A 27378-nucleotide genomic window follows, 5' to 3' on the forward strand; every position below is an offset into this window, starting at 1 on the left:
GTTGCTGTCTGGCTTCTGCTCTGGTGCCTGCAGGCAGAGGTAGGGAGCTGGGCCCGCAACTTGTGAGAGAGCCAGCCGGCTGTCTGCAAACACTTGAGAAATGTCTTTTCACACTCATGGACATAATGTACTATGATTGAAACACATGTTGAAAACAAATCCCCCCCCAAACTATACACATGCACTGCTTATGACCTCCCCAACCTCTGTACATCTCCTCTGACCATACACAAATCCTCCCAGTCCAACCCCCCAACAATCACATCCCAGCTCCTTGTGCAGCTGAAGTGTAGAACTCCGTGGAGCCAGAATTCACCATCCCAGGGTGAGGATGAAAGTCACGGTGGCCTGCCTGTGCCTCCCTCTCCTCCTCTTCCTCTCTGCCACTCTCATTCCATTGTAAACAGGTACTGCAACAGCACCTGCATCATGATCTTGCTCCTGTCCAATTTCTAGTGTGGCAAGGGAAAGAACTGGCCCCTTTTTCTTAAGGATCCTGGATGTACTCTTCAGTTAATTCTGGGTACACTGGATGTCTCAGTTGTGGAAGCCTTAGTGATAGGAATAATAAAATAAATAATTGATCTAGCTGTCCAGAAAATGTAATAGCATCTTACTGGAAGAAAAGTTGGGATAGGTTCTGAAAATGTCCTTTTAAAAATTATGAAGATATTCACTTCTGCTGTATTTCTGGGGCCCTTCCTAGAGCAAACCTGTATTTCTACTGGCCTTGTCAAGTACAGTGTATCAACCTTCCAAAAGGAGATCCAAACATAGTCAAATATAAGTTACAGGAGGAAGTCGGTGAAGAGTCCTTTAGGTTGCTACTGAAAGCACATGTCTTAAGCTGATGCAAGCTTTTCTGTTGCTTGTATTCTCTGCCCTCTTGCCAGCAGCTCATCCAGTTTTGCATGTGGGTTGCTAGAAGCTTTAACCTGCATAGAAGACACAGTGATCCCATTTTTCTTAAAGTGAACATGCATTGAAAGGCACCTGGTGTCATCACTTATCAAGGAATATGTATTGTTGCTTTTGGGATATGGTCTTGTTGATCAGTTGGAGAGGGGTCAGAGAAGAGCCACAAGAATGATTAAAAGATTAGAAAACCTGCCTTATAGTGATAGACTCAAGGAGTTCAATCTATTTAGTTTAACCAAGAGAAGGTTCAGGGCTGACTTGATCACACTCTGTGAGTACCTATATGGGGAACAAATATTTAATAATGAACTCTTCAGTCTAGCAGAGAAAGGGATAATAAGATCGAATGGCTGGAAGTTGAAGCTAGACAATTTCAGATTAGAAATGAGGCACACATTTTTAACAGTGGGGGTAATTAAGCACTGAGACAATTTACCAAGGACCAGGGTGGATTCTCCATCACTGGCAATTTTAAAATCAACTGGATTAAAAAAAAAAAAAAGAACTAGTTCAAACAGGAATTACTTGGGGGCAGTTCTCTGGCCTGTGTTATAGAGGAGGTTAGACTGGATGATCACAAGTGTTCCTTCTGGCCTTAGAATCCATGGATTGCCTCGGTTTTCTTAAAGTACAGGAAGAGTGTTACAGAATCATTTCCAGCTTGCTTAGTGCCAAGCCCAAAAGGATTTATGCGCCGCAGGCTGCTTATAAACTGACGGCAAACAAACTGATGAAGATGCCATGTCCTTATGCAGTACTGCCACCCCAAGTATTCAAAAATCATGAGTCAGGCCCAAAAAACCATGAGATACTTTTAAAATAAATATTGAGTTCTTTTTATTTGCCTTTGGGTTTCTGAGCCTAGGGTGCATTCAAGTTACATGTTCAAGCTTTTCTCTGCAACCACAGGGGCTGGAAACGTAGAGCTTGTCTACTCTTGTGATAGCTACTTCAGTAAATTTCCAAGTGATCTTCTCAGTGGTCTTTCATGGCAGAAAATGCTGGGCATGAACCACTGACAAATAACATGAAGAGAATATGAGCAAATTTCAATTGCTTATATAGCAATGCTAGGAGTGTGGGTAACAAGCAAAAGGAACTGGAAATTCTCATTGACGAGAATAAATTTGATATAATTGACATGACTTAACCCTGCTGGGACAATTCACAGTATTGGAATGTTAAAATCATTGGTTATAATGTGCTCAGGAAGAAGGTGGAGGGGTGGCATTCTACATTAAAGCCACCACTACTTGTTTTAGAGTTATCGATAACTCAGAACCACAGGACCTTGCATCCTCTGGCTGAATGGGCTATCTAACAAAGCCCAGAAGAGGGAGCTCGCGAGGATCTCTCCCAAACTGCCAAATCCAACCAGAGGACAGGATGAGTTACTCCTTAAGCTCCTTACTGTCTGTAAGATGTGGAAAGAAAAACTGTTGTTGCGGGGGACTTCAGTTTGGGAGACATATGCTGGAGGTCTCATGCAGCTAGCAGTAAAACATGTTTAGAGTTTCTAAAAAATTATAGATGATAATTTTTTGACACAAAAGGTATAGCGCCCAACATAAGGTAACTCTAATTTGGACCTCCTTGTGATGGCTAAAGATGAATTAATCACTAGACTGGAAATTGGTCGTTGCCTAAGGACCAGTGAATGTGATCTGATTACATTCAACATGGGGAAACAGAGGATCGTCCCAATCATTGATATATACACTTGGGGCATCAAAGGGGCTACTTCCCCAAAGCTGAGGAAAATTGTGAGCTAAACTGACTGGGAGGAAACATTGAGACAGAAAAATGTGAATGAAAAGTGGGAATTCTTTAAGAAGCATTTATTAGATGGGGAAAAAAAGCCACGATTCCATAATAAAGAGGACAACTTTAACTAAAAGCCCATCTTGGTTTAGTGAAGGCAGTACCTAGAAATAAAATGGCAGTGTATAACAAATGGAAAACAGATAGTAATTGATATAAATTAGAAGTTATGAAGCCTCTCCCAGGGGAAGGGAGAGCATGGGCTGTGGGGTGAGAGCACCTTTGAGGCACATGCAACCCATCTAGATCCTTCCTGCAACCTACTGGCATGTCAGGACCCCACCATCTGGGAAACACTGGTCCATGGCATCGGGGAGAACAATACTGGAATAGTATCAGAGGGGTAGCCGTGTTAGTCTGAATCTGTAAAAAGCAACAGAGGGTCCTGTGGCACCTACAGTCCTCAGCTTAAACCTCTCCAACGCATCATCAGTGATCTACAACCCATCCTGGACAATGATCCCTCACTTTCACAGACCTTGGGAGGCAGGCCAGTCCTTGCCCACAGACAACCTGCCAACCTTAAGCATATTCTCACCAGCAACCACGCACCGCACCATAACAACTCTAACTCAGGAACCAACCCATGCAACAAACCTCGATGCCAACTCTGCCCACATATCTACACCAGCAACACCATCACTGGACCTAACCAGATCAGCTACAACATCACCGGCTCATTCACCTGCACGTCCACCAATGTTATATATGCCATCATATGCCAGCAATGCCCCTCTGCTATGTACATTGGCCAAACTGGACAGTCACTACGCAAGAGGATAAATGGACACAAGTCAGATATCAGGAATGGCAATATACAAAAACCTGTAGGAGAACACTTCAACCTCCCTGGCCACACAATAGCAGATGTAAAGGTTGCCATCTTACAGCAAAAAAACTTCAGGACCAGACTCCAAAGAGAAACTGCTGAGCTCCAGTTCATTTGCAAATTTGATACCATCAGATCAGGATTAAACAAAGACTGTGAATGGCTATCCAACTACAGAAACAGTTTCTCCTCCCTTGGTGTTCACACCTCAACTGCTAGCAGAGCACCTCACCCTCCCTGATTGAACTAACCTCGTTATCTCCACACTGATATATACCTGCCTCTGGAGATTTCCATTACTTGCATCTGAAGAAGTGAGGTTCTTACCCACGAAAGCTTATGCTCCCAGTACTTCTGTTAGTCTCAAAGGTGCCACAGAAATACTGGAATATTGCATCCAGTTCTGGTGTTCATGTTTTCAAAAGGATGTTCAAAAATTGCAGAGGGTGCAGAAAAGAGCCACAAAAAATTATTCAAGGGCTGGAGAAAATAGCGTAGATTTGGAAGCCGAGATCTGAAGCCCAGCAAGCAGGGAGGATCTCTGAGCCCAGGCTGGAATGTCTACAGTGCAATATTGAGCCCTGTAGTGTGAACCCCACAAGCCCAGCTGACCTGGCCTTGAGGCTTTCTGCAATGGGGCAGGGGGAGGTTGCAGTATGAATGTTCCCAGAGACCTCAATCTGTTTAATTTCTCAAGCAGAAGATGACAGTGTCTAAGGACCTTCATGGGGCTCTTTAATCTAGCAGGAAATGGCATAGCAAGTATTAATGGCTGGAAGCTGAAGCCAGACAAAGTTTCAATGAGCAGCAAGGCACACATTGTTGACAATGAGAGTGGTTAACCACTGGCATTAATTACCAAGGGAAGTGGTGGATTCTCCATCCAGTCTATCCCACTATCTTCAAATCCAGCCTGGCTGCCTTTCTGAAAGCTGGTCAGACACAGGTTTAATCACATTCAGGAAAAACTGGGTGAAATTCTCTGGCCTGTGTTATACTGGAGGTCAGACTAGGTGCTCTAATGGTCCCATTTGGCCTTATATTCTATGAATAACACTCTATGTGGATACACTTATTCTGGAACGAGTACCAGTAGCTAACTTATTGCTTGTAAGGGACTTTGGGATATACTAACTATACAAGGAGCTATACCAAAGGAAATAAACGGGGCTATATCAAAGGAAAAGTTTGCAGTAAAAGGAATTATTTTTCCTTATTTTGGAAACTAGAGTGAGCAATGGATTTTTTGGTTCAGTAGCTGAACCAATAAATCAGAAAAAAACAACCCAGTGCACTTCAAACCAAAACTGATTTCTTTTTTATTTGTTTTTTCTTGTTAAAAAGCTGAACTTTTTTGTGTGGATCAAATGCAACATTTTGAATGTTACTTAGAATTGACATTTTGGTTTGAAAATGTCTTTTCAAGATGAAATGTCAAAGTGGTCCGCTTAGAAAATGTCAAAACAAAACATGTTGGCATTTCTGAAACAAAATCAGGGTTTTTTTTGTCTGAAACTATTCGCCGAATTTGATTTAAATTATTCCAAACACTTAAATCCAAAACAGATTGTGAAGAGTTACAAAGGGATCTCACAAAACTGGGTGACTGGGCAACAAAATGGCCGATGAAATTCAATGCTGATAAATGCAAAATAATGCACATTGGAAAACATAATCCCAACTATACATATACAATGATGGGGTCTAAATTAACTGGTACCGCTCAAGAAAGAAATCTTGGAGTCATTGTGGCTAGTTCTCTGAAAACAGCCACTCAGTGTGCAGCAGCAGTCAAAAAAGCTATGTTGAGAGCCATTAGGAAAGGGATAGATAATAAGACTGAAAATATCATGTTGCCTCTATATAAATCCATGGAACTCCCACATCTTGAATACTGTGTGCAGATGGGGTCACCCCATCTCAAAAAAGATATATTGGACTTGGAAAAGGTTCAGAAAAGGGCAACAAAAATGATTAGGGGTATGGAACAGCTTCCATATGAGGAGAGATTAATTATGAGACTGGGACTTTTCAGCTTGGAAAAGAGATGACTAAGGGGGGATATGATTGAGGTCTATAAAATCATGACTGCTGTGGAGAAGGTAAATAAAGAAGTGTTATTTACTCCTTCTCATAACACAAGAACTAGGGGTCACCAAATGAAATTAATAGGCAGCAGGTTTAAAACAAACAAAAGGAAGTATTTCTTCACCCAACACACAGTCAACCTGTGGAACTCAGTAAGATGCTCCAATGGTTCTTCACTGTTAACAAACTGCACTTTTTCAAGTTTGAATTTTTCTAACTTCCACATCCAGCCTGTGGATCTTGTTCTGCCCGTGACAGCTAGATTACAAAGCCTGCTAGTCTCAGAAAGCTCCTCGTCTTCTAAGTACTTGTAGACCATGATCAAGTCGCCTCTGAACCTTCTCTTCAATAAGCTAATGAGATTGAGCTCCTTCAGCTTTTAACAGCCTTCAGGAAGGTGTGCTTCCCAGATGCTGGGACTGGAAGACGGGGATGGATCACTTGATAATTGCCCTGTTCTGTTCATTCCCTCTGACGCATCTGGCACTGGCCACGATAGGAACACAGGGTAGAGAACTAGATGGATGATTGGTCTGACCCAGTCTAGCCACTCTTATGTTCTTATAACCGTGAATCTTTCTTGTAGCTCTTCTCTGAGTCCTCTCCTGGTTTTCACTGTTGTTTCTGAAGTGCGGACCTTGGAAGTGAATGCTGATTTTTTTAAGTCTACCTGTAGCCTAGTATCTACAAGAGGCCAAATAATATTTTTACTAGGCCTCCCTGACAACAGCCTACCTTACCAGCTCATGGGACAATCTGACCTCTGGGTAAAGGGTGTATTCATTTATCTGTTCAGCAGTTCTCCCATCTGTGCTGTACAAAACCTAGCACCCAGCTCCCTGCCTCTCCGCCCCATCATTCACCACCCCTTCACCCAAAGTGGAGGGAGTGACGCAGAATGGGAGAGGTGACAGCACACCTGGGGCACTTGAACAAGATGGTTTGAGGGGGATTTCCGAGGTTAATGCTCCTAATCTGATTGCTGCTAGCCTGGTTGTGAGGAGCTGGATTTATGGTCGTAGCATCAGATCCAGTGCCCAAGGAAGCCAACAAAGAGGAGGCTTTGCAGTGACTTCACTGAGCTTTAGATCAAACCCCTATGTGACAGTGACTTCTGCCCACATGAGCAAGAAGAAAGAGCCAGACGGGATTTGACATTATCAGGTGAAGCCAGGTATTTCCCCACCAAGGTAGAACTCCACAGATGCTGTTCTTCTGAGCATCACATGGACTGACAGGTAAATTATCTTGCAAGTAAAGTATGGGGGGTTGGATTTTGTTTTTTACTTTCAATAAACCCTCCCTCAGCTGCAGACAATGAATTGAACAGAAAGAACCCAATATTCACCCCGAGTGATTCTCACTTTCCCACCTCTTGTCATTAAGATCCTTTCTATCACAAAGTGCTTCTCACTATATTTTGCATTGTTAGGTAGATATTAATAGAGGGGCCGTGTCTTCTGGATATCATCCAGCCCTGCCCACATATGCAGACTAAGCATGACTTTCAGTGATTCCAAAGCCAGACAGGACCACTGTAGGAACATCTAGCCTGACCTCCTGCATAACACAGGCCAGGAAACTTTCCCAAAATAATTCCTAGAGCAGAGCTTTTAGAAAAAATGTCTGTCTTCATTTAAAAATTTCCAGTGATGAAGAATCTGCCAAAATCTTTGGTTCCAGGGTTTAATTACCATCACTATTAAAAAATTAAGCCTTATTTCCCGTCTGAATTTGTCTGGCTTCAACTTTCAGCCACTGGAGTTTTTTACACATTTCTCTGCTAGATTCAAGAGCCCATCATAAATATCTGTTCCCCATGTAGGTGCTTATAGGCTGTAATCAAGTTACCCCTTAACCTGCTCTTTGTTAGACTCAAGGAGCTCAAGCTATTTAGCTTATCACTATAAGGCACGTTTCTAATCCTTTAATCATTCACGATTCAACATCCCTCTTGAATTGTGGGCACCAGACCTGGATTCAGGATGCAGCAATGCTCACAGCAGTGCCAAGTATAGATTCCCCTGTTTTTGCATCCCAGCATCACATTAGTCCTTTTGGCCACAGCATCACACTGGGAGCTCACATTCAGCTGATTCTCCACCATGACCCCCAAATCTTTTTCAGAGTCACTGCTTCCCAGGAGAGAGTCCCCCATCCTGTAAGTATGGCCTGCATTCTTTGTTCCTATACGTATACATTTACATTGAGCCATATTACAACACAAACTGGGTGCAAGCAAACAATGTACCAAGCGATCCAGATCGCTGCGTATCAGTGATCTCTCCTCCTCATTATTTACCACTCCCTCCATTTTTGTGTAATTTGCAAACTTTATCAGTGATGATTTTATGCTTTCTTCCAGGTCACTGATAAAAATGTTAAATAGCATAGGGCCAAGAACCAGGGGTGGCGGAAGCTTCTAAACAGTGGGAGGGCCACCGGCACCTGAACTGTGGCCCACCCCCCATACTGCCCCTTCCGTTGAGCCCCTGCATTTGCGCCTCCCCTTTCCCCGATGCCCTGCCCCCATGCCAACCCTTCACCTGAGGCTCCACCCCCTGCACTGCCCCTTCCCCCTGAGATCCTGCCTCTGCACTGCCCCTTCTCCCCGAGCCCTTGCCCCCATGCCGTCCCTTCCCCCTGCCCCCATGCCACCCCTTCCCCCCTGCCCCCACGCTGCCCCTTCCCCGGAAGCCCTGCTCCCGTACACAGTCTCTTCCCTCCCCCCGTTGCTCTTCCTTAGGGCTGATAAAAGGCGGAAGGGCATAGGCCTCCCTCTTTTAAAAGTGGAGGGGCCATAGCCCCTGGCCCCCCCATTCCGGCCCCCCTGCCAAGAACCAATTCCTGTGGGACTCCTCTAGAAACACACCTGTTCAATGACAATTCTCTGTGTACAACTATATTTTGAGATCTATTCGCCGGTTTTTAATCTATTTAATATGTGCCATGTTGATTTTATATTGTTCTAGTTTTTTAATCAAAATGTCATGTGGTACCAAATCAGATGCCTTACAGAGGTCAAGTGTATTACATCAGCACCACTACCTTTATCAACCAAACTTGTAATGTCACCAAAAAAAGACATCAAGTTAGTCTGATATTGTTCACCAAATGTCTGCTGTTTCCCACATGAGGTTCAGTCACATCAGCAAATTACAATCCAACAATATGAGCACCCTAATCAATTAGGGGTCAGTTACCACATAACTGATTCAAGGGTTCTTAACAGGGTATGTTACAGCTACACAAACCTATGAGAGGAAAGCTATTGGAGAATGAAAAGGTAAAGTATTGGATGGAAATTAACATTGTGATTACATAGGCACTTTCTGTCTTCTCCCTGGTATCTGGGGAAATCTTTGCAATGGGAGATATTCTAACAGTAGAAATAACAGCTTTTATTAAAAGAAAACAGCCAAGGTTGTTTGTCCCCTGCATTAACCTACTCCAACAGCAATCCCATCAGGGATGCGTTAGCATACAGATTGCAAACAGGCGATTATTTTTCTCTTCCTAAATCCATCCTTGCTGCAGGATGAAACAGAATCCCCTGTTGCGTGCCTTTGAGTGGCTGCTCACTCTAAACAAACCTGCTGAGAGAGGCACATGCACTGGATGGGTTAGTGAGCTTTGCTGAAAGCTATTTTTTTCCTTCATTCTGTAGCAAAGTTCAGCTAAAAATAAAATTGCAGTCCTTTTAAGCCTATGATCTTCCAGATCAGATGTGTGTCATTTGTAGGCTTTGTGGTAGGGTGCTTGGAGAGCCAGGCAGCCTAGCAGTTAGCACACCCAATTTCCAGCCCCTTGCTCTCTGTTAGGACGGTAGAGGGGCTGGTCCCTGACCCTAATCTGGAATCTTCGGCTCTCCACCTGCATCTGGGCAACAGCCCTTAAGTGGGTGTGCAAGGGGGACCCCTGTTCCTTCCCTCTCCACATATCCCAGTCCAGGGCCCTGTGGGAAGCAACACTGACATGGTTCTCCCTGCAGGGAGCCTAAGTTCACTGGCAAAACTAGAGAGAGACCTCGTGGGTCTGTTGGCTAAAGAGGTTTGGGCCTGTGAGCTAAGAAACTACTGCCTTTGTTCTTGGTCCTCCTGTATTTGGAGAAGCAGGACTTTGTATGTTCCTTGTAACTAAACAAGATGGCAGCAAAGAAAATAGGAGCCTCCATTGATGTATCCTTCCAGCTTTGACTAACTGCTTGGATCAAAGAGGGGCAGCACACGTGTAGGAGCGGGACCAAGTTTCCAAGGAGACTAGAGAGATTGTGAGCTGCTGTTCCTGTTGAACCAAGATGGAACAAATAATGGAGTTACTTTCAGAAATCAAAAATCCCCAGCACAAATTAAAATGAGACCTAAAGCAGGATCTAAAGCAAGAGTTGGAGGATACCCAGAAAGGGTTCAGAGATGACTTGCACGCTGAGATGAGATCCCTTCTGGAACAGCAACTACCAAGTGCCCAGACGGATTGGGAAACCCAACTGCGACATACCCAGTCTGGAATGGTCAAACAGATTGACAGGATGATCAACAACCTGACTGCCACAGGCCAGAAATTCTGCCAGGAGATAGTGTAGACCAAACAAGCTTTGGCCAATTTGGAACTTGCCTACTGTGATGAGTTGCAGTCCCCTGAAGGAAATCAAAGGGGCATTGACCACAGCAGAAGGCAGTTGCCTGGCTGATGAACTGGGCAGCCAGGGGACATTTACAACAGTTTGCTACCCTGTTTGTAATGCGCAGAGGGCCAGAGGGGAGCGGTCAGGCTGTCCCAGCTCAAATAACTTAAAAGCTGTTGGAGGTTTATTTGGCTCAATTCAACACTATAGCTCAAATGAATGGCTGGGAAGAGGGACAGAAGGAGGGCGATGATTAGCAGCCATCTTGGGTGGTCCAGCTCTGATGGTGCTGTACAGCTTACCCCCAGAAAAGAGACTGAGTTATCCAGACCCAGGACAAATCTTTGACATGTGGTTTGGAGCTATGCTTGGCTATACTGGGAACTTACATCGGCATAGCTACTTCTCTCAGAGGGGTGAAAAATCCACACCCCCGAGAGAGAAGCTGTGCTGACCAAAATAACCTGGTGTAGACAGCACTGGAACTTCGCTACCGCCTCTCAGGGAGGTGGATACCTACAGCAACGGGAGAACCCCTCCCATCAGCGTAGGTAGTGTCTACAACAGTGGTTGTCAACCTGCAGCCCATTCTGCACAGAGCTGCCTGCAGCCCATGTGACATCCTCAGGCCCAAACAGGTAGTATTGGATGCGGCCCAGATAACACATTGTGGGCTGCACATGCGGTCCATAACGGTAAATAGGTTGAGAACCACTGATCTATACTGAAGCACTAGGCCAATAGCTGTCATGGCAGGGTGTTTTCTGAGCAATCAAGAACTGGCGGAGCCTTTGTGGGATTGTTAACTAGCTGTGTTATGACTGAGGTGGTGACCACAAAAAATGGACTCAGGAGATGTACATTAGATGCCTGGCTCTACCACAAAACACCCTGTGTGATGCTCCTTTATGCCTCATTTTCCTATGGGAATAATATCACTTTCCTATGGGGGCTACATTCTCGTCCTGGGGACAGCCAGTGGTTAGTCCCTGAGGTCTGGAATAGCTCCAAAACAGAATGAGTTTATTAAGTGCCCTCACTGCTCCTTGCTCAGGTGCTGTGAGGATAAATTCATTAAAGTGTATGGGGTGCTCTATGAGCACCACAGAAAAGCCTTTACATAAAGCCAGTGTGGTTCAAGCTTCCTCTGACTGTGGGTGTTGTGGCAGACATATTCATAGGCACCCCACTGCTGGTGATCACACAAACACTCGTGTATTGAGTGTGGATGAGTGTGCACACACATGTAGACACACTTGTGTACACACACATATTCAGGCAAGTAGATACCATGTGCAATTCAGCTGCGGATTTTTGGACATCCCCAAATTTAGGCCTGTCTCTAATGTTTTAGGAAATACTGTATATAGGCAGAACTAAAAGTCTATGGCAAAGTGGCATGTTAATATAGACAGTTAATTGGCCAAATGCTACACTAGCAAGGTGTTCGGGCCAATGAATTCCTGCTTGTATGGTAGAATTCTATGGGTTTCTAACCAGGGACTTGACAGAGACGGGGGGGGGGGGGGGGGGGGGGGAGAGCAGGAAAACAGGAACAGAAAGGAAGAGGTGCCCACAGCCATGTTCCTGTCTATCCTCTACCACAGGGATGTCGGACTGGTGCCGTGTCAGCCACTGGGATTGCACGGTACCCAAGCATACTCTGCGGGTGCCATTGGGGTGCAAAGTCAGCGCTAGAGCTGGGCAAATAACATAAAGCAATTCCCATTCCCGTGGGTTTGAATTTTGAAATGAATTCTCTGCCACCATCGCCACCTCCGTGCTCTGTTTGTACTCCCTTGCCACAAACATGAGAGCCATTGACTTCAGCTGGCAAAAATGCTTGCAGAAAGGGGAACGGCAAAGTTGCATGCTGAGTGGCCACAGAAAGGACATTTTAAATGTGTGTACGTATTTATATTATAAGGGCTTTTGTGCTCAACCAGTCAGGGAAGAGAAGCAATACTGTGTGACTTATATGGCCAATCATAACCAAGCAGGACAGGTTACATTTAGAATATTCCCCATCAGTCCACAGGCTATTGTTTAAAGAACAGGAGTACTTGTGGCACCTTAGAGACTAACAAATTTATTTGAGCATAAGCTTTCGTGGGCTACAGCCCACTTCTTCAGATGCATAGAATGGAACATATAGTAAGGAGATATATACACATACAGAACATGAAAAGGTGGAAGTAGCCATACCAACTCTAAGAGGCTAATTAATTAAGATGAGCTATAATCAGCAGGAGAAAAAAAACTTTTGTAGTGATAATCAAGATGGCCCATTTCAGACAGTTGACAAGAGGTGTGAGGATACTTAACATGGGGAAATAGATTCAATCTGTGCAATGACTCAGCCATTCCCAGGCTCTATTCAAACCTAAGTTAATGGTGTCTAGTTTGCATATTAATTCAAGTTCAGCAGTTTCTCGTTGGAGTCTGTTTTTGAAGCTTTTCTGTTGCAAAATTGACACCTTTAAGTCTGTTACTGAGTGACCAGAGAGGCTGAAGTGTTCTCCTACTGATTTTTGAATGTTATGATTCCTGATGTCAGATTTGTGTCCATTTATTCTTTTGCGTAGAGACTGTCCAGTTTGGCCAATGTACATGGCAGAGGGGCATTGCTGGCATATGATGGCATAGATCACATTGGTAGATGTGCAGGTGAACGAGCCTCTGATAGTGTGGCTGATCTGATTAGGTCCTATGATGGTGTCCCCAAATAGATATATGGACAGAGTTGGCAATGGGCTTTGTTGCAAGGATAGGTTCCTGGGTTAGTGTTTTTGTTGTGTGGTGTGTGGTTGCTGGTGAGTATTTGCTTCAGGTTGGGGGGCTGTCTGCGTTAATACTATCTTTTATTTTCATAAACACCTTGAGGCTAACCAGGTTGGGCCCCGTGTGCGAGATATCGTGCAAAGAGATAGTAAGTGACAGTTCCTGCCCTGAGCTGCTTGCAGTGGGAAAGGATTTCCTGGGGACAATTCCCTTAACTCTGGTCGAGTTGCCCAGGACTGTGAGGAAAGCTTCTGTCAGAGCTGTGCTATGGCAGGCCGGGATGCTGGTGGCAGTGCCGAGCGTTTGAATGGGCTGCTTCACGGGTTTGCCTGGTTTTGAAAAGCTAACCTTAGACAGCTTGGAGTTGGTATTAGCTAAGGGGAGTGCCAAAATGAAGGGACGCTTATCTGAGCTAGTGACAGATGCCGTGGGTCTGATTGGTCGAGCTAGAAGCTGCAGATTCAGAGGCGGGGGGAACCAGTGAACGTTGCTTTTCTGAACCTCAGAAAAAAAGCTTTATTTGAATTTGGGGTCAAGGCAGAGGGTGGGGGGCTCTTCTGTTACCTGGTAGAGCTCTGCAGAGCAGTCTCACCTTGCAAGGAATTTGGGGTGTCCTTCAGAGTGATACAGTGGTAACTGTTAACCAGGAGACCTCACTTCCCCTCCTCCCCCCCGTGGACCCAGTAGACAGCAAAGATATCATTGACGAGGGCCAGTCTGAGCCCTGGGCTCATGGACCTGGAAGGAAAGACGGGCAGACTGAGACTAGGCCGACTCAGAATGCCTCCAGCTGGTGCCACAGGGCCCTGTTGGGGTACAAAGCAGCCTTGGTAGAGTCTTTACAGGGGCCCAAACGCTCACCCGCTCTGCTCTGCCTTCCTAGCTCTCCGAATGCCCTGTCCATTCTCTTCCACCCCTTCCCTCCATGGCTCTCCTCCCTCTCCCTCCCCTCTGACGCAGGGACGGGAAGGGGAAGAGAGAGCTGCTCTGTGTGGCCAGCAGGGGGTGCACTTTAGCTGCACTGTCCTTCAGCCTCCCCAGGGAGCAATAGCAGCCCTGCTGCCAGGCCCTGCCGTGACCCAGTGGGAGGTGCCCATGTGCCGCACCCAGCCCTGTGTTCCAAAGCGTGCCCCATTTTCACTGCACCTGCGCTTGAGCATTCCCTGTAAGGGGAGAAACTGAGATGTCCTGGCTTGTTATTTTTCAGATCTTCCTAGCAGTGGCTAATTTTGAGCAGAATGAAAGGGGTCAGCAGTTCTCTGTAATTTACAAGTGGAGCCACAGAACAGAGAAATTCTTCCCGTACCAGCGGATCGCCACGCACAGCGCTAGGGACTGGGAGGCCTTTGACATTGAGGGAGAGGCCTTCCTCGCGGTTGCCAACCACAGAGAAGGTACCTCGCCCTTATTCTTCCTGGCAGTGCTCGGTCGGTAGGTGCTGAGTGCAAGTGGTTTAGCGGGAGATAGCCAGCTGGGGCCTGTTGAAGGAGGACTCAGGGACCCCTCCTTCCTGTAATGCCACCTTTCAGGGTGGGGAAGTTCTGGACCAACCTCATGGGGTTGTTAATCCCCCCGTTATTGTGCGGGCACCTCCACAGCAGGAATGTGGGGTGGGATCCTGGCCCCAGTGCCATCAATGGGAGTTCTGCCAGTGATCTCAGTAGGGTAAGGATTTCACCCATAAAATCCAAACCCCGGGGAAACGCTTTTGTATCAGGTAAGGCTGATGCCTAGTAAGGTGTTTTAAACAGTAGCCTTTTGCATTCTCAGCGTGCTGTCTGTAGCAAAGGCAGGAGCTAGCAGTGCTTTGGGGGCACTGGAGACTGGTTTTGGCTGGATATTGTGATTCATTTCCATTTGTTTGTCAGGAGAAAGGGGGTGGAAGAAGATGTAACAGTAGCTACTGGAATCAGCGGAGATTGATCCTTGTCATGGGACAGGGGTATTAATTAGCCTGACCCAGCTAATGTAAATGAAGGCCATAAGACAACCTCTCTTTTACCTGCAGAACCTTCTTACCCCTTCCACTTACAGATAGCAAAGCACTCTGCAGAAATTATTAAATCACTCGGAGAGAGAGAAATATTGTCTCCATCTTACCGAGGCTCAGCATGATTAAGTGTCTTGCCCACAATCACACAACAAGCCAGTTGCTTAGAAACAGAAACCAGATCTTCCAGCTCCAGTGCTTTAACCACTAATCATGGGTCTCCCTAACACCTCCTAGAAGGTGGTGTGATTTTCGATTAGCAATAGGGTGACCAGATGTCCCGATTTTATAGGGACAGTCCCGATTTTTGGTTTTTTTTCTTATATAGGCTCCTATTACCCCCCTCTCCCTGTCCTGATTTTTCACACTTGCTGTTTGGTCCACCCTAGTTAGCAAACAAACTGTGGTGATGGGAAAAAATGTGGTCATTGCTGGGAGGAAGGTGCACAATGATCCATTTTACCATGTGGGAAATTTCCAATCCTGCCAGCCATCCACAAACAGAGCTCCCTTGGTTGTTAGGTCAAAGAGATCCTAATCCCTTGTCATTCATAGGTGACCTCTTCCATCAGAGCCCACTTCTAGCCCATCACTGGAACAGCATCTCTGTCTTGTAGAGATCCCTCTCCCTCTTATCCTGGAGTGGCTGTAGATATGAAATGATACATTTGAGTTACAATTTTCCTTCTCACTGTTAAAGTGAAGGATTCCACTTCAGAGGGACTCTGATGAAACTCCTCACTAATCACCCAGCACTTGTTGCTTCTCGCTAATCCTTGTGTTTGTCACAGTTCCATAGCAGGGCACAATCCCAGTCGCCTTACTGCGGTCCTTGACATGCGTTCCTGCTTCATGCTGGAGAAAACGGATAGTGTACAAGTGGGTCTTTGAAACACCAGGCCGGCGAAGCATCTTTCACCTGTTGAGTTACCCACATTGTGTTTTGCTGCACCTAGAAGAGCCTTATAAACACCAGCCCTTTAAAGATGTTTCTTCTGCTGATCTGTCAGACGTTAATGATTGTGAAGTATCAGCATCAAAAGGGCATCGTCAGCCTGGCCACGTCTCATCCTGAGAGAAAAGTGTCCCTTTAACTCTCAAGTTAGGGCAACCATAGGGAGCACAGGGGCTACCTTGTAACACTCTCCAGAGTACATTTATGTTCTTGCTATATACTCTGGGGTAGTTGACTAACTGTTGCTTGTATTGACTGCTCGGACTGCGAGTCATGAGCCATTTCTTCATTCGAGTGTGTTTGCATGCCCCACCCCCAGCACCATCCTATGTGGAGCAACCATGAGCATACCATGCTGGCCTAACTTCATTCCACGTGTTCACACTGGCGTTTTGTACCAGCAGCTGTGATGATCTACCAATGGGGATTTGGATACCCCCATACAAGCCGGCTGGGTATTGTGATATCTCCCTAATAGCTCACCTATCACCCCCATCAGAGGCTTGTTCTGCCAGGAGGGATATTGCAATGGATTCAATGGATGGGCTGCATTATGTGGCTCCTCAGAAGAGTTTTAAAGAGACAGTACTTCTACTGGGGAGCAGTGAAAACACACTTGATTTCCCAATGGGTTAAAATAGTCTCTGAAATTACCTTTCCTCTTACACAGTCTGCATCTCCCGTAATAGCTCGCTAGGCTTTATACAGCACTTTTCATCAGTAGATCTCAAAGTGCTTTACAAAGGAAGCTGGTATCATTCTCCACATTTTAAGGGTGGGGAAACCAAGGCGCAGAGAAGTGATGTCCCTTGCCTGGTCTTGGCAGAGCCAGGAATAGAAGTCAGGTCTTCCACTGAGTGCTGTAGCCACAATTCTATGCCCTGTGTCTGACCAACACGCAAGGCCTGGTGGGGTCCTAAAATGAGAGCGATATAGTAAGAGACACCTGCCAGGTGAGAGAGAGCCCCACAATCCCAGTCTACAGGCTCTGTGGGCTGCAGGAGTAAAGACGACAGTTGCCTATGGAAAACCTAGAGCTAGCAAATATGGGAGGGTGAATCTGAACGATGGATCCCATGTTTGTAATGGGGAATCAGGGACGTTGAGGAGTTGGAGGAGACCGTGGGAGCCGTTTCATTCCCAGGGGAAGCCTCTGCTTCCCAGATGGATTCCTCAAGGCCTCCCATCATGGTCACGATGTGAGGGAGGTGCAGGGTCTGGTGGTTAGGGTGTTAGACTGAGCTGTGGGAAATGTGGGGTCAGTTCCCTGCTGTCACAGCTCGCCTGTTGGACTTTGGGCGAGTCACTTAGCCTCTCTGGGCCTCAGTTTTCCCATCTGTCAGGTGAGCGTAACAGCCCTGCCCTACATATGTTAACTACTAGGAGGTGCTCAGGTGCTGTGGTAACGGGAGCAGATAATTACCATAGGTAGACTCCAGCTGTCAATCATTCTCCTCCCCTGGGGAATGTCTCTAGGTATAATGACTGTGCACCCCTTCACTCTTCAGAATGGGGGTTCCATGGGACTTGTGTGCCCAGATTTTGTGCTGGCTGTGCATGGGGTGAACGCCATTATTTACACACTATTTCCCCAAAGTGTTCATGTTGCTGTCACATCATCACCTCTCTCTTGGCCTCTGAGAGCAGTGTGGTCTTTCCCCTTGTGTCAGCCGCGTCTCCAAACGTCATCAGCTAAGGGCTAGTTTTCCAAAGCACTGGGGATGTTTGATCCTGTGAGTTGCTGACCACCAGCCAAGCACTTAAACACTTGCTTACCTTTAAACTTCAATGGGACTGGGCCTGGGACTTGGCTTCAGTGGCACTCCTCACAAATGTCAAGTCCCCCTGGACTGAGTCCCAAGCGCTCAGCACCCTGCAGGACTGAGCACTGATGGTCTTCAGCTCCCACTGACTGCTAGCTTGTGTCCGTACTAACAGGATGCAGGAGTTTGGACTCATTCCACACGCTGAGGCTAGCCACAGAGTTGCAGTGTGCTGCCACCCAGAGGGGAATGTTAGTATAAAACCACAATGGATCCAAATTATTTAACACAAAAGGGCCGCAAGTAATACAATATCTCCTCGCTTAACGTTATAGTTCTGTTCCTGAAAAATGCGACTTTAAGCAAAACGATGTTAAGCAAATCCAATTTCCCCATAAGAATTAATGTTTTTAAGGTCAGGCTTGAGAAAGCCCTGGCTTGGATGAATTAGTTAGTGTTGGTCCTGCTTTGAGCAGGGTGTTGGACGAGATGACCTCCTGAGGTCCCTTCCAACCCTGATACTCTCTGATTCTATGATAAATAGGGGGGTTAGGTTCCAGGGAAAAAAATTTCACCAGACAAAAGACTATATTTTATATAATATATATATATATATATATATATATATATTGTGACAGACCCAGACCAGTGGGGTACAGGAGTCTGTTAGAGGGCAAATATACTGGTCACTGGATGAGTAGTTTTCTGTTCCCTGAGTGACCAGAGCAGGGGCTGTACTAGAGTAATCAGGAACCTGCTAGAACCAGTTAAGGCAGGCAGGCTAATTAGGACACCTGGAGCCAATTAAGAAGCTGCTAGAATCAAGGCAGGCTAATCAGGGCACCTGGGTTTTAAAAGGAGCTCACTTCAGTTTGTGGTGCGAGTGTGAGGAGCTGGGAGCAAGAGGCACAAGGAGTTGAGAGTGAGAGAGTGTGCTGCTGGAGGACTGAGGAGCCATGGGGAAGTAGCCCAGGGAGTTGTAGCTGTCATGCAGCTGTTACAGGAGGCACTATAGACAGCTGCAGTCCACAGGGCCCTGGGCTGGAACCCGGAGTAGAAGGCGGGCCCGGGTTCCCCCCAAACCTCCTAATTGACCTGGACTGTGGGTTCTTCCAGAGGGGAAGGTCTCTGGGTTGTTCCCCAACCCACATGGTGAATCTCTGAGGCAAAAAAATCCGCCAATAAGCGCAGGACCCACCAAGATAGAGGAGGAACTTTGTCACAATATATATATATATATATGTATATATATATATATACACACAAACAGTATAAGTTTTAAACAAACAATTTCATACTGTACACAGCAATGATGATTGTGAAGCTTGGTTGAGGTGGTGGAGTTAGAGGGTGGGATATTTCCCAGGGAATGCCTTAGTGCTGAATGATGAACTAGCATTCAGCTGAGCCCTCAAGGGTTAACCCATTGTTGTTAATGTAGCCTCACACTCTACAAGGCAGCACAAATGGAGGGAGGGGAGACAGCATGGCAGACAGAGAAACACACCCTGTGTGTGTGTGTGTGTGTGTGTGTGTGTGAGAGAGAGAGATGTGCATTGCCCCTTTAAGTACGCTGACTGCACTCTAAGTACATTGCCTTTTTAAGTAGATCAGCAAGTTGAGACAGCAGCTGCTGCCAGTAAGCGTCCTCCGTCCTGAGCCCTGTCGTGTCCGTCCCCCCCGCTCGCTCTATGGAGATGGGGTAAATGGGGGGCAGGAGCAGGGGGGAGGGGGACACCCTGACATTATCCCCCCCATTCTCTCCCCGACACACAGCAGGCTCCCAGGAGCAGCTCCAAGGCAGAGGGCAGGAGCAGCACATGGCAGTGGGGGGAGGGACAGCTGAACTGCCAGGAATTGATAGCCTGCTGGGCAGCTTCTGCACAGGGAACTTAGGGGAGCAGGGAGCTGATAGGTGGGCTGCTGGTCCACCCTGGTTCCAAGCCCCCACCAGCTAGCTGCAATGGGCTGCTCTTTCTGGAAGCAGTGGACAAAGCAGACGGTTGCCAAACAACGTTATTGCGCAACTTTAAATGAGCCTGTTCTCCAATTGATCAGCAATGTAACAATGAAACAATATTAACCAGGATGGCTTTAAGTGAGGAGTTACTGTACTCAGAGGCTTGGCAAAGGTTTTGCATGTAAAGCAAAACGAGTGACTAGCCATTGGTTTAATCAGTTTCATGAAAATAGCTGAGTCTGTCTGAAAAGCACATTGTTCTATTACTAGCGGCACAACCACAAAGAAAAGAACAAGGTTTGTTAAAGGATTAGGGTAGTGTGAGGAAATGGTTGGAAGGTCAGAAGGAACTGTTAGACCATGTAGTCTGACCTCCTGTATACCATAGCCCAGAGGCTTGCTCTTAGTGATTTCTGCATCCAACCCATATCTTGCGATTGAGCTAGAGCATATTATTAGAAAGACCTCCAATCTTGATTTAAAATCTGATTTCCCCCTGAGAAATGATCATGTCCATAACTGAAACCTCCTTGACCTCTTTTTCTTATATATCTGTCACTCTCTCTTTTTATGCTTCTATAGTAAGTAACCGGTACAGCCAACGACTCCACTTCTTTGCAGTTAAAACATGAGCGATTAAAAATTCTATAAAAAATGCAGGTTTAAACTGATGTGCCTGAGAAGGTGTGAATTGCTGCACTGCTGCAAATATAAAGTGGAAAGATTTATTTCAGCCTTCTCAGTGTAAATCAAGCAAACAGCCAACCATCCCATGTGACCAGCTGTGCAATAATTAGGCACAGAACCACAAGAGAAAGCAATCGGAGATATTGACAGGAGGTAATCAGTGGCCTATGAAAACTATCAGCCCTGCACTTTTAGGGGCCCTCCATTACACACATACTTGTAAGAAAAGAAAATTCAGGAAAGAGACTTGTTTTAGCTCAATGACAGTATGAAAATCAAAAGGATCAACTTTTATTTTCTATTACAATAGATCATATAATACAACATAAAAATGTTGCAACAAAAAGTAATTTCAAAAGTTAAAACTGAAAATGTTTCATTATGAAAATGCCGAGACCGAACACTGGGATTGCTGGAACTATTTTCTTCCTGTCTCTGAAATGTTGGTGAAATCGACATGATTTTGTGACGTGTTTAGATTTTGATGGAACTGCATGTGCGATGGAACACTGTTAGGCTGTATTTTTTCAGACCAGCTCTAGTCCTTACGCATGCATTAGTATGCATTAGGCTGTGTCCTAGAGGCAAGCTGGAGTGACTCACACGTTCGGGCAGCACTATGGTCCAAGAGACCCTGGGGGTGCGAGCTGAAAGGTGCTGGGTAACTCCACGGAGGAGAGATGAAATAGAAGCCCAAAAATCAGGCTGCCCAGGATGTTCCTTTGGGAGGTGAGGAGGATGGAAGGGAGGGTAGAGAGCTCTATTCTCAAGTGTTTTGCTGGGAAAGGGAAAGCTGGCAATGCAGCCAGTGTTAATGTTTGGGCCAAACAGCAGTTCTCCATTGCACACAGCTGCGTGTCACTCCCGATGCCTGGTCACAGTGCTAGCACCTCTCACTTTTTCTCCTGTGCGGTGGGCTTTGGAACCAGGTTTGGTATTTGGGCATGAAGTTCTCTTGCTTTCACACGGGGCTAGTGCCATGGCTGCAGCCCAGAGGCGCTCAGCTCAGCTGAGTCCAAAGGCCACTTTAAGCAAACTTTGCGTCAGGATGGGGCTTGTCCAGCCCCTGGCATGACTCAGAGCAGACTCAGGGCTGCTCTGTGTTATGTCTGGCTGCCCTCAGCCCTAAGGAGAGTGCCGTGGCATAGGGATAGCTTGGCATGAGCTGCAGGACGGTCTAGCTACCCCAAGTACATGCCTAGGGTCTCAGATGGGCACACAGGTGGGGTGGATAGCCCTTCCCACAGCTCACGCTGCCCAGCTGCATTCTATTTTCAGTGCACTAGCTGAGGGAGAACTAGCAGAGCTGCTAGTCTCTGTGAGCTGGAAATCACACCCCAGCCCAAAGCGTAGCCACACCCCTAGATGTAAGAGCTGGTAGATCCCAGTCGGGGGTGTGTGTGTGTGTGTGTGTGAGAGAGAGAGAGAGAGAGAACAGGCAGGATTACACTGTAGTGTCTGTATCTGTACACGCACAGAGAGGAACTGATTGCCTTTCTGTTGATGCATCCTGTGCAATCTTTCCTCAGGTCTCTCAGAAACAGCAAGACTGGTCCAGTCTCACCCGGCAGTTACCCAGGGTGAATGGTACATCCCTAGCTGCCTGGAGTAGCTGGGACATTCCCTTTGAAGTGCCACATTTCAGTGGTGCCCATGCACCAAACTCTATAGCTGCACCCCTACTGAGCTGCAGAGGGCTCAAGGCACTGTTAGAATTGCCCCCACATATCCAGGAGAGGTTTCCACTTAGGTATTACTTACTCCTCGCTGTCCTTGCTGGGTTAACGCTGCCATTGGCTGAGGGGAATTGAATTTGTAGCATCTATTCGTTTACTTCTTGGGAAGAAATTAGTCCCTAAGGGACAGACAGCTTAGCTGCTTTCCCCCGTTCATATATTTCCTTCAATCTGTCCTGTTACTGTCTCATTTCTTTTGATCACCAGACTGCATTCTGTTTGCTAATGCCCTCTTCTGTTTCTGTCATTCCCAGGGGATAATCACAACATCAATAGTGTCATATATCGGTGGAACCCCAGGACTGGACTTTTCGAGGCCAACCAGACCATTCCTACCTCTGGAGCCTACGACTGGGAATTTTTTACTGTTGGACCTTACTCTTTCCTGGTCGTGGCCAACACATTTAATGGCACATCTACGAAGATCGACTCCCACATCTACATCTGGCTTGGTGGCTCCTTTCAGCTCTTCCAGTCAATCCTGGTAAAAAGTTGATATTAATCAGATTTGACTTCCCTTTTGCACTGAGTAGATCCAGTGACTTTAATGGGACTTCCCAGCTAAATGAGGCCAGCCGGATCTGGCTCTAGGAGGAGGTGCATGGCTCATGGAGGCCACTGGGATCTGGCTCTAGGAGGAGGCGTGGCTCCTGGGGCCAGTGGGATCTGGCTGTAGGAGGAGGCGTGGCTCCTGGGGCCAGTGGGATCTGGCTGTAGGAGGAGGCGCGGCTCCTGGGGCCAGTGGGATCTGGCTGTAGGAGGAGGCGCGGCTCCTGGGGCCAGTGGGATCTGGCTGTAGGAGGAGGTGCATGTCTCATGTCCTGGGGACAGACCAACAGCCTCTCTCTCTCTTTGTGTGTGAATTGGTGAAAAAAGCGAAAGCTGCTGAGTGTCCCCTTTGATCGCGGAACTTGCGGAAGCCTATTTCGCGGCCACAGAAGACAAAAATCAATATAGAAAACTAATCAAGCTTCTTCCTTCTAACAAACCTTACACTCTTCCCTGGCTTTGTTCTCTTGTCTTTTGCTACTTGAGTGTAATAGCCTGAAATCTGTCTCCTGCCTTGTAGGGATTCGAGACAATGCTAGGTAATAAGTGTAGAGACAAGTATCTCTAGTCCCATGGGGTACTGCTGGGGTTTTCTTCCCTAAAGACTTGCCAAGTTCAGGTTTCTTTTATATGCAGTGACAGTGTCGCTAGCTGACACCAGCCTGGGAGGGGGTTTGGGGCAGCAGGGGAGAGGAATAGTAGAGCGCTGGGCGGGGCTATATGACCTCAGATTCAACCCCAACCCCATTACACACCCGCTTTCGTCAATGCACATATTAATGTTTGCTGTCTGTACAGTTCCAGTAGTGTGCCAGGCACTTTAGAGACTGCTGGAAAGACAATGTCCATGCCCTGATGAGCTCACAGGCCGAGACCCGAACAGACCAGCAGAAGAGAAGAGCTGGAGGCAGCTCCTTGAATGCTGCCTGCCTTTCCTCACAGCTTTACAGCAGCTCCTCGTGCATCCTGCCATGGGCTGACTCAAACATGCAGCAGAAACCATGTGAACAACAAACAAGCCCAAACTCTCCACAGCAGTTTCCAATCACTCTGGATATAGAAAAAGTGACCTATACAGCCCCTGCTGCATTATCTTGCCCAGGAAAACATTGCTGGGTGGGTGGGGATCTCCCAAGTCACTTTGCAGGCCACTCTCCAAATCAGCAGAGCAGCAGGGCTCGGCAGGCTGATGGAGAGAGCAGCCCTGGTTGAGACAGCAGCGTAATGCTCTCCCCATCCCTACCAAACTGTTCGGCTCCACCTCTCTGCCCTTCTCTCCATACACACCTCTGCCCTCTCAGGCCCAGTGATCCCCAGCCCGCTAGCCAAGCAGGACCCGACACTGATGGTGAAACTCTAGCCCTCTGAAGTCTGTGGGAGTTTTGCCATTGACTTAAATTTCACCCTCATCCCGTTGACTGGAGCAGTCTCTGCTGAGTGCTGGGAGTTTCTTTCTATCTCCAGGAGCTGCCTTCACAGCAAGACCAAGAACACAGCGTAGGTTTGACCCAGCTCCTGAGTGTTCATCTGCCAGATTGTCCTCGTTTGAAAAGCAAGTACCCACGCTTGGCTGCTCTCCTCGCCCAGCCCTTAGAGCTGCAGCCTGTGCTCTCCGAGGGTGACATCCAGGACAGCAGCTACCGGGGGTCTCGCTGGAGCTAGAGTAAAAGTTCTGCCTACTGAATAATAGCCTGTGTTCCTAATTAGACAGTGCCAGGGCCCAGAAAAGAAAGGGACTCACCGAGGTCACTTGCTGTATCCTTCTGAGAAAACAACTGGCTGAAATCAGCAAATCATTCGCCTGATGGCGCTGCCACACCCCTGCTCAAGGCTCCTTGGAAGGTTCATTATTTATACAATTTCACCTTCCCTCCCTTCCTTGTGATTTTTAAATCCACGATGATGGTGCTGAGATTTAAGTCCCCAGAGGGCCAGGGAAACGAGTGTTCTGAGAGGAAATCCGGGTTTACTGGAACACTTTGCTATGGGAAAGAGCCACTGGAGGATTCAGAAAGCTGCCGCTCTCCGCCAGTTACCAGCAGCAGGACTTGTTTCAGGCCATAACAGCCAATTCCTGTGTGGAAGTTGTTTTTGGCAGGGCATGATTGCCCTCTTGGGGTATGTTCTCTCTTTCATAGAGGAATATTTAACAAGCTCCAAATTGCAACCAGTGAAATGTGGCAGGTACATTCTCACAAGTCGGAGATGCATTTCAGTCCTATTTCTCAGACACTGCTCCATGTCTGGAGAGCTTGATTTCTTTTTAATGGGAAATTGCAAACTTCCAATTTGGTTTTTAAATTTACCCTTAAGATTTGTGAAAATCCCTATCCTTCCTAAAGCAGCAGGGGCTAACAAAAGGAACAGAAAGTTCAGAACTAGAGCTAAGGAAACTATGGCCTCAAAATCAAATTGCCTGGACATTGATCTTCCTAAGTGTGTCGTTCTAACAGGTAGGGCTTCCTATCTGCTTCATGTTGGGGAAAGGTTGTCACCCAGAGACTGTGCTAGTGTTGGGGAGGAGAACCTGTGTCCCAAAAGCCTGCCCTGAAGCTGCCAAAATCTCTTCTCTTTCACAGCTTTGGTCAGAGTATTTTGTGACAATTGTAGCTTCTGGATCACCACCTCTGAAATAGCGCGTACGACATCTGTTCCTGATACATGTATAATAGCGTCACAGTGTGAAGCTGCTGGGGATGAGAGGTGACGCACTGTGCAATGCTTTGTCCTCCCATGCAACACCATGCAGTTTCTCAGGCCTTGATTCAGTAAACCATCCCTATTCAACCAAGTACCCTTACAGTTCTGCATGCACATGGTACTTGAAGTAAAGCATGTGCTTAAATGCTCTGCTGAAATGTGGCCTAACACGGGTCTACGCACACCTGTGTAATAGGTTTGAGACCTCCATTAAAAATTATTCATGGATCATGGAAATGTCGGGCTGGAAGGGACCTCAAGAAGTCACCAAGTCCAGTTCCCTGTATTGTCTCAGTTCCAAGTAAACTTAGACCAGCCCTCACAGGTGTTTGTCCAACCTGTTCTTAAAAACCTCCAAGGATGGAGATTCTACAACCTCCCTTGGAAGCGTATTCCAGAGCTTAACTATCCTTATAATTAGAAAGTTTTTCCTAATATCTAACCTAAATCTCTTGCTGGAGATTAAGCCCATTACTCCTTGTCCTACCTTCAGTGAACATGGAGAACAATTGATTGCCTTCCTCTTTATAACAACCCTTAACATATCTGAAGACTTTTATCGGGTTTCCCCGGAGCTGTCTTTTCTCAAGACTAAACATGCCCAGTTTTTTTAACCGTTCTTCATAGTTCGGTTTTCTTAACTTTTTATCATTTTTGTTGCTCTCCTCTGGACTCTCTCCAGTTGTCCACATCTTTCCTTAAGTGTGGCACCCAGAACAGGACACAGTATCCATCTGGGGCCTCACCAGTGACAAGTAGAGAGAGACAATTACCTCCTGGGTCCTACATATGACACTCGTGCTAATACACCCCAGAATGATATTAGTCTTTTTTGCAACTGCATCCATTGTTGACTCATAATCAATTTGAGATCCACTATCAACCCCCAATCCTTTTCAGCAATACTACCACCTGGCCAGTTATTCCCCATTTTGTAGTTGTGCAGTTGATCTTTCCTTCCTAAGCAAAGTATTTTGCACTTGTCTTTATTGAATTCCATCTTGCTGATTTCAGACCAATTCTCCAATTCGGCAAGGTCATTTTGAATTTGAATCCTGTCCTGCAAAGTGCTTGCAACCCCTCCCAGCTCAGTGTCATCTACAGATTTTATAAGCATATTCTCCAGTCCATTATCTGAGTCATTAATGAAAATATTGACTACCCTGTTTCCCCGAAAATAAGACAGTGTCTTATATTAATTTTTGCTCCCAAAGATGCGCTAGGTCTTATTTTCAGGGGATGTCTTATTTTTCAATGAAGAAGAATACGGTACACATCGGTGGATGCCTTATTATCGGGGAGGTCTTATTATCAGGGGGATGCCTTATATTACAACGAGAGGCAAAACTGTAAGTAGGCCTTATTTTCGGAGGATGTCTTATTTTCGGGGAAACAGGGTAATACCAGATGCAGGATTGACCCCTGCAGGACCCCACTAGGCACATCCTCCACAGCAAACCATTGATAACTACTCCTTGAGTATGGTCTTTCAACTAGTTGGGCACCCACCTTATAGTAATTTCATCTAGACCCCATTTCCCTGGTTTGTTTATGAGAATGTCATGTAGGACCGTGTGAAAAGCCTGACTACAATCTAAAGATATGTTACCCATGTTCACTTTTTCGCTTCATCCTAGACTTTTGGTGCTGCCGACTGGGAGGTCTTTCGCATTGGAGACAGAATCTTCCTCGCTGTGGCTAACAGTCACAGTTACGACAGTGGAACCGTAGTGCCGAACAACTACTACGCCATCAACTCCTCCATCTATGAGCTGAACATCACGGCACAGATGTTTGTCAAGTTTCAGGATCTTCTCACCTACAGGTACCAACTCTTTTTTCAGTGCAAAAACATCTGTACTGGGTCCCAGAAAGTTCCCAATTCAATGTCCTTTCCAGTGATCACAGAGTTAGATATTCGTAGATTTTTTCAGACCAGAAGGGACCGTGACCTCCTGCATAGCACAGGGCAGAGAA

The 27378-nt window shown here is 46.5% G+C and overlaps 1 protein-coding gene across 2 annotated transcripts in view; it reads left to right on the plus strand.

Annotated features, from left to right (window-relative positions):
• TSPEAR (thrombospondin type laminin G domain and EAR repeats) overlaps window positions 1-27378 on the plus strand; it is a 77234-nt gene that overhangs the window by 43309 nt on the left and 6547 nt on the right. For both annotated transcript variants that reach the window (XM_042853451.2, XM_024108405.3), the window contains exons 8-10: window positions 14269-14455; window positions 22407-22636; window positions 27039-27226. In XM_042853451.2, coding sequence (XP_042709385.2) covers window positions 14269-14455; window positions 22407-22636; window positions 27039-27226 — 605 coding nt within the window. The remainder of the gene's footprint in view (window positions 1-14268; window positions 14456-22406; window positions 22637-27038; window positions 27227-27378) is intronic.

This window comes from Chrysemys picta, chromosome 9 (assembly GCF_011386835.1).
Source record: "Chrysemys picta bellii isolate R12L10 chromosome 9, ASM1138683v2, whole genome shotgun sequence".
In the NCBI taxonomy this organism is placed as follows: domain Eukaryota; kingdom Metazoa; phylum Chordata; order Testudines; family Emydidae; genus Chrysemys; species Chrysemys picta.